At 40.2% G+C, this 13,112-nt stretch overlaps 1 protein-coding gene across 5 annotated transcripts in view; it reads left to right on the plus strand.

Moving 5' to 3' along the window:
• TERT (telomerase reverse transcriptase) overlaps positions 1 to 13,112 on the plus strand; it is a 422,846-nt gene that overhangs the window by 127,409 nt on the left and 282,325 nt on the right. For all 5 annotated transcript variants that reach the window (XM_089437131.1, XM_089437132.1, XM_089437134.1 and 2 more), the window contains one exon: positions 340 to 469. In XM_089437131.1, the coding sequence (XP_089293257.1) occupies positions 340 to 469 (130 nt within the window). The remainder of the gene's footprint in view (positions 1 to 339; positions 470 to 13,112) is intronic.

Below are 13,112 nucleotides of genomic sequence, written 5' to 3' on the forward strand. Positions count from 1 at the left end.
TTAGCTAATTTTTGTGTTTGGTGATGCTGATATGGGCATAGAGTTTTTGCTCACTTATCTTTTTCTTAATGACAACTAGGTGTCCCAGAGGTGAAAATGCATTATATTTTTCTGACTTTTTCTTGTATACCATCAAAGTCACTGCTTGGCAAGATGATAGTATTGTTTTAGACAGCACTTCAAGTAAAGAGGACTGGTTTATGCAGCTCTACACAACCAGAAGCTTGCTAGATTTCTTGATTTTCTTTGTAAGCAATTTCAAAGGGTTTCATGCAGGAGTATTTAATGCTTATGGCAGTCTTACATGAAGTGGAGCTTATTTTTTCTTCCTGTGTTCAGATGTTTTGCAGATGTCTTTGTTGGTTGATGTCACATATGAAGCATATGGATGAGGTTAACACTTTGATCAGTCGACATTCTCTTTTCTACAATTCTAGACGCTTATACAATGCTGGTTTCCCAAAGAACTGTATCCTCAAAATATGGATTTTATTTATACCCCAGTGCTAAATCAATTGCCTGCCGTACCTGTAAAGCTTATCATAGGTACAGCAAAAAATCCATCCTAGATTGTATTAATCCTAAATGTTTTACTCTGCATAAAAAAGGGGAGCCCAAAAAGATGTAACTTGATAACTTTAGAATAATATGCAGGCTATCATAGATCCCATCTTATGGAAATATTTTTTTCAACTTGTTTGAACCTTGGATTAAGGATAGGTCTTCTATATTTTCTTTTTGGTATTGACTTTATATGAGCTATGTGCACCAATGTTGCATTAATCGTTATCGGGATAATATCGGCGCGAGGAAAAAATCGGAAAAAATCGTAATTATCAGGAAATAATCGGAAATAATCGGGAAAAAATCGTTTGGTACAAAAATATTCATTCTTTTTCATTTTTTTAATATCTAAACCATCTACAACATAAAATAAATACATTGACACATAAATATGATAAAAGAACTAATATATATGATGTTTAATATCATTTCTAGTGCTAAAATCATACATAACATTGAATCATGTCCTGAATAGTAAGTCTTGACTCCTGAGTCTCAACTCAGCCTCAAAATATCAACAAAAAATATAATAATGTATCTCATCATGTCATAATGTCGTATACAATAAAATGAAGAAAATAACTAAAATCTAATCCTATTGATTTCCTATGCCCCTCTTGCGAGAAAATGCCACAACTTTCCCTTTCCCTCTAGATGTAGATGCTGGTGCTGGTGGAGTTGGCAGTGGAGTCTGCTATGCTCTAGAAGCTGAAGAACTAGAAGTAGGAGCTATAGGAGGTAGACCACGTCCTCTACTGGTGGCAGGGGTAGCCCGGGCAGGTGGTGTCACCTGGAAACATTACAATCTCCCAATCCTGAAATCCTGAAAAACTGATAAGTCTGCTGGATTTTGAATGAAATCTAAAATTCTACTTTCTCCATATGAAATCCAATGAGGCCGGAACCACTCTCAAACATCCTGAGTCATTTCATGGTAATGTTAAAAATTTAAGTAAAAGGATGAAAATGAATAGCATATCAATACTAGGGCCTAGACTTGATCATTAAGTTAGACCCACTCAAAAATTATTTGTTTCTTTCAAAAAAATTGCATTTCAAACATTTAGCATCCCTTATAAAACCTCGCTGCCCTGACTACCCGCGATAATTTCCGATTTTATGATTTTTTGGAAAAAATCGCGATAATTTCCAAGAAATTGGGCAAAAAAAATACCGGCGATATTTTCGTTCTGCTGAAAAACTCGCGATAAAACGATAAAATCGCGATAATATCGCGGTTTTCACAACACTGACGTGCACAATGCTGGTAGGGTTGTTAGTCGTCGAGATCAATTTTGTTGTTATTGGTCCAGGTGAGATTCAAGGTGACATGGTAGAAACATATAAGAAAAGTAAACATGGTTGTAGAAACCAGCTACATTTATGCACACATGTTAAAATCATACGTAGCTAACAAAAATGAAGCATTCTTCTTATCATTATGACATGCATGTATAGAGAATCATGTCTCATTGAATCTATGAGGAAGTGCAAGACTTTCAATGAATGATCCTTGTTACAACAAATCTAACACTTAGTGCAAAGCCTCACTTGGTGACCTAGACAATGTGCAACACACAGGAGTGTTACTATTGTCACCTCAATAAATACTCCCCTGTCTTTAGTGAAGAACACAATCCAACACACGAGAGGTTTCCTTTTGTTAAGTTATGGTATGTTCTATGCTTAGAGTAGTTTACTTATCTTTCTTATTATTATCCACAGATTAGCAATCACATGTACATAAAGTAAAGTGCAGATAGAACATTAAACGATCGACATAAAACAAGCCAAGACAAGAGACACAAGATGTGGCGGCTAGCCAGGGACAAACCCCAATATGGGGAAACCCTTTGATCAAATCTTCTTTTATCTTCAATAATTCAGTAGAGAGAAATAGTACATAAATCTGATTTACATCAGTAGTAGCAAACCCTAGATCAACCCTAAACTAGGGCAGACAATATCTTGCAAACCGACCGTCGGATCAGCTTGATTCCTTCACCAAAAAATGCGGCCTTCCACAGAGAGTCAAGTTCACCTACAACGCAGTTCTGAGAGGGAGACTGATGGTCAACGCTGGTCAAACTTCCGATCTGCAGTTGCAGCCCTAAATCTGCGTCCTTCCTTCCACACGTGTGAGAGAAGAGTCTCTTTCTGCGAATAGGAGAAGAGCCTCTTTTCTGCGCAGGAGAGAGAGAGAGATGTGATGAGATGAGTGTGTTCAAATGAGGAAAAGACCTCCTGTATTTATACACAAATGTTGATGATGAATAGATGCGCTTGTTGGGCTTCTGAGCCTACATGAGTTGCTGGTCGGCTTGATAATTATTCCATAACCAAAATAAATTCATATCCCCATAAATACTTATTGGAATCGGATGATCATCAATCCTACACCTCTCGACGAGAGGAATCTAATGAAAATATTATCAGCCATGAATAAGATGACCCACATGGAGTTTGGCCCTAGTTGCCAATTTTAACACTCCCTCTCACCTAGGGAGAACTCCATCTGTAATTTGTCTGTCGGTCGCTACTATTCATCCATCAAATGCACTGCCCTGTATAGCTTGACACAGACTCTGCTCTATTCTGCTTGCCCTGCTCTGTTCTGTTTTGCCCTACTCTGTTTTGTTCTGCTCTGTTCGATTTGCTTTGCGTTGCTCTGCATTGTTCGAATTATGAAGAAGAAGAAATGATCGAGGATGTATCATACCATCCTCCACTAACTCAAAGTCAGTCTCAGAGTGTGTACCACTGGTCCTAGACCAGTCCTCAACCGACCCGACGTCAGTGTCATAGTGGGTACAACTCCTACCACTGGTCCTAGACCAGTGTCATTGATCCTAGACCAGTGTCATTGATCCCAGATCAATGGAGGTCATCCTAGCATAGGGAGTACGGTAGATATAGCGATGCATCCATCGATACTACTATGGTCCCTATCCTCATTTCCCTACTCATTGATCAGATGAGAGGTACTTCCCATGAGTCCCAGACTGCATGGGTAGGATGCCTTGATAGGAGAACTTAATCAATCCTGTCCTCACAGGAGAACTAGTCATCCTGCTACATAAATGCCATGGAGAACACATCATCCAGGCCTCACAGGAGAACTAATCATCCTGCTACATAATCGTCATGGAGAACACATCATCCAGACCTCACAGGAGAATCAATCATCCTGCTACATAGTCGTCATGGAGAACACATCATCCAGACCTTACAGGAGAACCAATCATCCTGCTACATAGTCGCCACGAGGTGTACATGTATACCACCATGGGATGGTGAATCACCCTGTGGTCATATGTCGCTCCAAGAAGTACCCTGCACCCCTCGGAGCTCCCAGAGCTCAATGCATCATACAGTTCCCTCATCAGAGGGTCTTTGAACAACACCAAGTTGTTCTTGGAATGTCAGGAATTTGACTTTCCCTAGGGGCTTTGTTAGAATGTCGGCGACCTATTCATCTGTACCGATATGTTGGAGCCTTATTGCTCCTCGCTGCACCATATCTCGAATATAGTGGTACCTGATATCGATATGCTTTGAGCGATCATGAAATACAGGATTCTCTGACAAACGAATCCCACTCTAGTTGTCACATAGGATCATGATGGTATCCAATGTAAATCCAAACAGCTCACTGAAGAGCTTTCGCAACCAGACTACCTCACAGGAGGCCATGCTAGCAGCAATATACTCTGCTTCGGCGATGCTTAAAGCCACTGACTTCTACTTCCTGCTCATCCAGGATATTGAAGCAGATCCCATAGTGAAACAACACCGAGAAGTGCTCTTACGGTCCACCACATTGCCTGCCCAATCAACATCAGTATATCCAAGTAGTCTCACATCTCCGGCAGTGTATCTTAACCCATAAGTGATTGTGCCACGAAGATATCTCAATAGATTCTTGGCACCAATCCAATGTATGTGGTGAGGTTCAACCATATGTTGACTCAATGTGTTGACTACAAAGCATATGTTTGGACGGGAGTTCACTAAGAACATTAATGCTTCGACGAGTTGATGATACTCGGTGGCATTTCGTAAAACAGGTCCAGCAGCATTACCGCTTAACTTTTTGAAGTCAAGCTCCATCGGGGTAGTTACGGGCTTATAGTCTGCCATACCGAATCTTTCCAGAATATTCACCACATATTTTCCTTGAGATAGGAAAATTTCCCCTGGCTTCTGCCAAACTTCAAGTCCTAGGAAATAGTACATCAGTCCTAGGTCCTTCATTTCAAATTCAGAAGCCAACTCCCTCTTACATTTGTGAATGAGAGGGTCTGCAGCTGTTAGGAAGAGGTCATCCACATACACCACCAGTATGAGAGGTTTGTCATCTTCAATCTTAAAGTAAAGGTTAGGGTCGGCTTCACTCCTAGTGAATCCCAGCTTCATTAAGCAGCTATCGATCCTCTCATACTATGCTCGGGGTGCTTGCTTCAGCCCATAGAGAGCTTTCTTCAACCTGCATACATGAGATTTTCGATCATAAATCTCAAATCCTTAAGGTTGATCCATGTAGACCTCTTCTTTGATCGACCCATGCAAGAACGCGGTCTTGACATCCATTTGATGTAGGTTCCATCCTTGTGAAGTTGCAAGGGCTATGATCAAGCGAATGGTGGTATATCTAGCAACAGGGGCAAATATCTCGTCATAGTCTATACCTTCCTTTTGGGAGAAACCACGAGCAACAAAACAAGCCTTATACTTTTCCGTACTTCCATCTGCTGCATGCTTTATCTTGTAAAGCCATTTAGAAGTGACAACTGTCTTGTCCTGGGGTCTGGGAACTATAGTATTCAAAATTGGTCTTGCTAACTGGTTACCGTTCTAATCGGCCGGTTAGCATACCCATTGGTCGAAACCGGCCAAAAAACCCGATTAGCAGGCCCATTTCTCCTTTTTTTGACAAAAACCGGTCCTAACCGACCGGTTTAGGACGGAACCAGCCGGTTTATAGCAAACCGGCCGGTTCCGTCCTAAACCGGCAGGTTAGGAGGCATGCCCATCGTGAGCTGGAAAAGCGACTTGCTGAGCGTGTTTTAGGGGTTCTGGGGTAGCAAACCGGCCTGTTCCTTCCTAAACCAGCCGGTTAAGAGGCATGCCCACCATGAGTTGGAAAAGCGACTTGCTGAGTGTGTTTTAGGGGTTTTGGGGGGAAACTAAGGGTGCTTTCCCTCCAAAAACACCCTCTCCAAGCCTTTAAGAGGCCCCTCTCCCTCTCATTTGTCTCACACATCTCATTTGGAGTGTTTGTGAGTTTGCTTGGGAGCTTGGAGAGTGTTGAGTTTTTGCTGGAGTAGTGGAACAACAGAGTTTAAGCTAAGTAGTAGTCATCATGCCTCCAAAAGCTAGAGATACTGCATGGGCTCATTGTGATATGATTGATGGCAAAATGATCTGCAAATATTGCCAAAAATCCATTCAAGGAGGGGGTATTAACAGGTTCAAGCAACACTTGGTTGGGATAGGAGGCCATGTAAAGCCATGTGGAGCACCAAATGAAATAATAGGGCATATTAGGGCAGAATACCTTCAGAAGTTTGAGACTCAAGTCGTTGAACCAATAGAGAAGTTTGTGACTACAAAGTTTGGGAGTCGAGTCTCAACCAACTGAGTTTGACCATGATGACTCATGAGAAGTTTCAAGTGATAATATTGATCACTATTATAGTATTATCATATATGTAGACTTGAGTCTTGTAGTAGGCCACTGGCCCCATAGTTTGTAGGCTTTATTTTTGCACTCTAGAGGCCATTTAGAGCCTCATTGCTTATGTATTTTGTCGATGATATGTATTGCACTCGGTGCCATTTTGATATATTCACCTTTACATGGTATATAAATGAGCAATCTTTGCATATTTTGTCTCTATTGGCTTGGAATCTTTGTTTTAAATCTTAAAAATAGTTATTTTCATTAAAAATTAATTATTTAATGTATTTTTCTAAAACCGGTTCGTTTAGACCAAACCAGTCTTGGTTAGACCAATTCTGGTTGGTAAACCGGTTCATTAGGTGGACCGGTCCGATCACTGGTTCCGGTTTTAAAAACACTGCTGGGAACTACTTCCCAAACATCATTCTTCATAATAGACTCATATTCTTCGGTCATATCATCCTTCCATACTTGATGCTTGACGGCATCTGAGAATGATGAAGGCTCATTTTGTATGATCGTGCTCATGATGGTTAGGTATCCTTGATACCTATTAGGTTTCTTACTTTCACGGAAGGTTCCTCGGGGTGCAACACGTCCTTCAGCATCATCAAGTAGCCCCCTAAGCCATGAAGGCCTCTTCCTAGAAGAGGAAGGCTCATGTGAAGGAGGATCAATCGGATCCATGGGTTCTTCCACATCAGGCATTGTTTCATCATCCTTTTCTTTAGGTTCCCAGGTGTCAGCTTCCTGAGAGCTCCTCACAGTAGGAAGATTGTTCACCTTGTTAAGAGCCATATCTTCGTCAAAGGTGATATCATGACTAATCACAACTTCTCTTTGACCGACTACATAGATTCTATAGCCCTTAGTATTTTCACTATAGCCCATGAAGATTCCTTTCTTTCCAGATGCACCCAATTTGTTCCTTTTCTCTTTCGGCACATGAAAATATACAGAGCTTCCAAAAATTCTAAAATGAGATACGTTAGGTTTCTTACTAGTGGAAATTTCTTCGGGAGTCTTGGAACCCAATGCTTGATGGGGGCATTGGTTTTTCACATATACAACGATGTTTGTAGCTTCGGCCCATAGAACTTTTGGAAGTCTTCGATCATGGAGCATAGCACGGACAACTTCCACAATTGTACGGTTCTTCTGTTCTGCCACACCATTCTGTTCAGGAGTGTACAGTGTAGTAATCTCCCTCTTAATGCCGACCTCTTTGCAAAAGTCATGAAACTCATTAGATTCATATTCAGTCCCATTATCAGTCCTTAAGATCTTGATCTTCTTTTCAGTTTGATTCTCGATCAAGGCTTTGAAGTGTCGAAACCAGGAGAACACTTCATCCTTCTTTTTCAAGAAGTATATCCAAGTCTTGTGAGAGTAATCATCTGTAAAAGTGAGGTAATATAAATATCCTCCCAAGGAGTTCACAGGCATCATACCAGATATGTCTGAGTGAACTAACTGCAATATATCGGAGGTCTTGCTTTGGCTTGAGGGGAATGGTCCCCTTTTCAGCTTTCCTTCAGCACATCCGGGACATACACCTTCTTTCTCTAATCTGAACTCGGGCATCCCAGTCACCATTTTTCTTACATCAGGTAGAGCTTTATAGTGAAGGTGAGCAAACCTCCGATGCCATAATTCAGACTGAAGAGATGTGTCACAGGACATGACACCTAGCGGACTTCCTCTGACCTGATATAATGAATCAACTCGAAACCCAAGAGTGAAAGCATCTTTAACATTGTTTTTCTATGCATGTACCTTGCCATCGCTGAAAGCCACCTTGTGGCCTTTGTCTTCCATAGCCGAAATGGACACCAGGTTCTTTTTGAGATCAGGTACATATAATACATCCTGTAGGTGGATTGTATTACCTTGATTCAATTTAAGAGAGACATTGCCTACACCTTTCACGAGATATTTCATATTGTCTCCAAGGACAATTTCGAGGTTGGTTTCTTTCTCTTTCAGATTATGGAGAACTTCTTTGTAACCAGTGAAGTGCCTTGAGGCACCACTATCAATAAGCCAATTTCCCAGCGAGTCCGGAGGAGCAGAGGTAGATAGAGCAGTTGGTAGATAATATTCATCTTGCTTATTGTCAACAATGTTAGATTCATACCTGGAATTTCTTGCATTCTTGAATGGTTGTCTTCTTCCTTGATTCCCAACACTCCTTTTACCTTTGCTATTAGATTTTCCATTCCTTTGATTGCCATGAGAGTGATTTTGATCGTCGTCCTGATGAAAGTTCCTTCTATCAGGGCATTCCCTTGCATAGTGACCTGTTTTATTGCAAATGTAACATCGTCGTTTTCTTCCACCCTTAGGTCTAGCCTTTCTTTTTGATTTAGTCCCAAAATTATTTCTTTTCTTAGCAGGAGAAGAAAAGGCAGCAGGAGGACCTTTAGGCATGGGCATTTCTTGCTCTTCTACCCTTGTTTCTTCTTGAATGCATCTTGCCATTAATTCCTCGAAACCAGGGATTACGTTATTGTTGAGAAGAGTAGTCCTGAACACATACCATTCAGATGGTAATCCTCCAAGGATTGAGAGTGCCATTTCCCTATCAGAGATAATTTCTCCAATAGATAAGAGATCATTCTTGATCTCGGTGATTCTTAAGAAATATGCTTGCATGCTCTCATCTTTGCCCTTCTTAATTTCCTTCAGCTTATTTCTAAGAAACAAAACTTGATTTGCATCATTAACTTTAAATAAACTCACCAATCTATCGTAGATTTCCTTGGAGGTGTTCAGGTTAGAGATGTAGGCCACCAAGCGCTTGTCGATAGAGTCCTAGATGATCTTATTTGTTTTGACTTCACCAGTTTTCCATTTGTTCTTGGCAACAACGGATGCATTTGATGGAGGCTCAACAATATTGCCTCTCACATGGTCCAACACTCCTTGATCTTCTAAGGTTAGATCGAGAGACATCTTCCATTTGTGATAGTCAAACTTCTCACAGAGCTTGTCTTCGGCAGGGAAGAGTGTTGAGGACCCCATAGTTCTTTTAGGATAGCCTTGCCAATCTTCTCTTCGGTGATTGCTCTTGCTCTTGCTCGGGCTTTGTCTTCACCTCAACTCTGATACCATGTTAAGTTATGGTATGTTCTATGCTTAGAGCAGTTTACATATCTTTCTTATTATTATCCACAGATTAGCAATCACATGTACATAAAGTAAAGTGTAGATAGAACATTAAACGATTGAAAAACAAGCCAAGACAAGAGACACAAGATGTGGCGGCTAGCCAGGGACAAACCCCAATATGGGGAAACCCTTTGATCAAATCTTCTTTTATCTTCAATAATTCAGCAGAGAGAAATAGTACATAAATCTGATTCACATGAGCGACAGTAAACCCTAGATCAACCCTAAACTAGGGTAGACAATATCTTGCAAATCGATCGTCGGATCGGCTTGATTCCTTCACCAAAAAATGCGGCCTTCCACAAAGAGTCAGGTTCACCTATAGCGCAGTTCTGAGAGGGAGATTGATGGTCAACGCTGGTCAAACTTCTGATCTGCAGTTGCAGCTCTAAGTCTGCGTCCTTCTTTCCACACATGTGGGAGAAGAGTCTCTTTCTGCGCAGTAGGAGAAGAGCCTCTTTTCTGTGCAGGAGAGAGAGAGAAAGAGATGTGATGAGATGAGTGTGTTCAAATGAGGAAAAGACTTTTTGTATTTATACACAAATGTTGATGATGAATAGATGCATCTGTTGTGCTTTTGAGCCCACATGAGTTGCTGGTCGGCTTGATAATTATTCCATAATCAAAATAAATTCATATCTCCATAAATACTTATCAGAATCGGACGACTTTAGATCAATCCTACACCTCTTGACGAGAGGAATCTAATAAAAATATTATCAACCATGAATAAGATGACCCACATGGAGTTTGGCCCTAGTTGCCAATTTTAACACCTTTGTAGGGCTTAGGGATCAAGTAACCCAAGGATCTTATGTGAAATGTCCCCTAATGATCCTGCAATGCAAATCCACTACATAAGGATATGACAAATTAAGGTTTGTAGTGGATGAAGGGGTAACTTCAAGAATTGGGTTCAAAGGGCCCATGGGTCAATCTAAAGGCTAGGGTTAGCCTAAGGAGTTTGCAATATGTCACTTGGACACACCAAATCAAGAAAAACTCAAGGTTGCTTTAAAATAGGTTTTTAGGGCAGCAAAATTGTAGCAAACTAATGTTTATATCAGCAGCAAATTTACCCATTAGAATTGTGAAAAAATTAGATGGGATGAAGGCTAAATTCAAGAGTAAACTAAAATGCAAAATTACAAAAATTTTTGACGGTTAATATAGTATATAACAACAAATAACGTATGAAGTGAGCCCTAGAAATTGGTGGAAGAATGCATAAAAACATTGAATTAGCTTCTCTAATGCACCTATAAACAAAGCCTAACCCTAGGTCCTAAATCAACAAGTCATTAAATGCTATAAATACAAGGTTTTGCTAATTTAGCCCTAATTTACCATAAAAGAAAAAGAAAAAATAATTTAGGGTTTTAAAGGAGCACAATAAATGTTAAAAACTAGTGCCTTATCAATCTATGGAAAATGAAGTCTAGGATACAAACTATTCTAGGGTCTCTTTTTCACTGATTCTAATTCCAAACAAAACTAGCGCAAATAAATTAACATACAGTAGTGTTTGCAATCTAGTTTCTCAATTTTTCGAATGATTAAGGGAAAATAAATCTTACATCTATTCATCAAATACTTGGAGGAAGGGCTTAGCTCAGTGAGGGATAATGAAGTAATAACAAATAAATTAACTTAGCGCAAGAACATACAATCCATGGAACATAAAGCCACGATAAAGAAAATAAACTAATTTACTCTTCACCATGCAACATCCAAGATCCACCATAAGAATCCATGAAAAGCGATCACATCACGTCACATCACATCATCTGTGAAAATTTCATATACCACAACAATTGGAAACTATTTTCCTAATTATTAATTTATTTAACAATTTGTTTGGAGTTTGCTACAACAAATACTAAATAATTCACACTGTGATTTTCACAAATAAATACTGCGGAAAAAAATTAGTGCTGGAAACTGAGAAAATCTAGCACACAGACACACAAAAATGACAATTATTTTTGGACAAATGTCTCCGAAAAAACTCAACTTGGGAAAATCAGTGCAGTGTGAAAATTCAGAAACTTGAATCCTATTGCAGCAACTAGAAATAATTCTCCTAATTGGTAAATTATTTTTTAACAATTTATTTACTGTTTGCTACAAAAAATACTGAATCAATCACACTGCAACCTACACTAGTAAAATTTTTGAAGAAATAAACGCTAGAAGAAATGCTAGACACATAAATTTACACAGTTATTTTTGGACCAATGTCCATGGAAAAACCCAACTTTGGAAAACCGGTCTAGTAGCTGAGAGTTTTATTATTAAGCGACAATGAAATAATCCGAGTACAACTGGATGCCGAAATTGGCAAATCCTACAGAGAAAAACTGGCAAGAAAAATCTAGTGACGAAATTTCCTCACTCCACAGGCAAATCCAGGCTCTGACCTCAGCTCAAATTGAGCTCTCCAAATTGGCTCTGTGAAGCTACTGCGTCACACTAGCACAATCACTTTTGAGCTTAGTTCGAACCAGATTGTCCTCAAGTCGTCTGGTCTGCTGATGTCTGGGAAAATGTCTCTCCTGGACTTCGGTATCTCATTCCAGCTTTTGGCACTGGAACTCGACTTTCCTTGGTAGATTCGAAATGGCCTCTAGAGGCTACTGTGCTGCACTGCATTAGCCTCTCTGTGGCTCTTCTGCCTTTCTGCAAATGCACTCATCGGATTTGGAATCCTTCCTTCGACTTCACTCTCTGCCCCTCTCTCATTGCTTCGATCTCACTGTCTCTCTCTCCGGCAACTGACTGTTGCTACTCTGGAAATCGATCTGCTCATGAAATCAAACTGTTGAAGTGATTTCTTCAAGCCCCATCGACTTCTTCTTATAATCCTCTGTTGAGACTTCAACAACCAAGATTAGATCTTAATTGATGGCTAGGATTATCTTGAAGTTGATCCATGTGGGTTTCTAGAACATTCACACCTTAACTTAATTAATTATGATTAATTAGTCATATTCCCTAAGTTTAGACTAAGGAAATATTTAAAAACTGAATAATAATCTAATTAAGTCATTTCTAGGCAGAATTTTCAGACACAATTTCTAGGTTTTGGAGATCTCATGCATTCTGGCCTCTCCAAAAAATTTCAAGGCTAGAACACATCCGATGCTACTAAAACTAACACTCCCTCTTAGCGAGGAATGTGTTCTAGTGCTCTATTTCACATCCTGTGACAACACCAAGTCTTTGCATCATCTCTTGTCACGCTGCCGATCTCTGGCTGCTGATGCCCACCAACTACTGCGTAACTTTGATATATGCTGCATCTGTGCTGCTGCTGACTCTTGAAAACTGCTACCAACACTATATCTGCACTGCAACTCCCTCTTCATCTGTTGCTGCTGCAACTGCAACATCTGTAACTCAAAAGCATCCTAAATACTGAATCAACTGTGATCAGTATGATGCATTTGTCTCCCGAGTCTCTGACTGCTGCTAGTATCTACGCCGTCGCTGAGGTATCTGTGTTGCTACTGACTCTCCATTGTGCCATTTGCATTGCTGCCAATTCTGCACTGCGCTCCTCAACATTTGACTGCTACTAGACTTTGCATCTGTCACTCTGGCATCTGACTGCATCTACTGCCACTGATCCATCCTGCTCTAAACACTGTGGGCCCCCGTAGAAAGGTATTGATTCAAGAGGTGGACCTCCTCA

The sequence above is a fragment of the Pinus tabuliformis genome, chromosome 5_2 (assembly GCF_031772625.1).
Source record: "Pinus tabuliformis cultivar Carrire ecotype Pingquan chromosome 5_2, CPIR1, whole genome shotgun sequence".
In the NCBI taxonomy this organism is placed as follows: Eukaryota; Viridiplantae; Streptophyta; class Pinopsida; order Pinales; family Pinaceae; genus Pinus; species Pinus tabuliformis.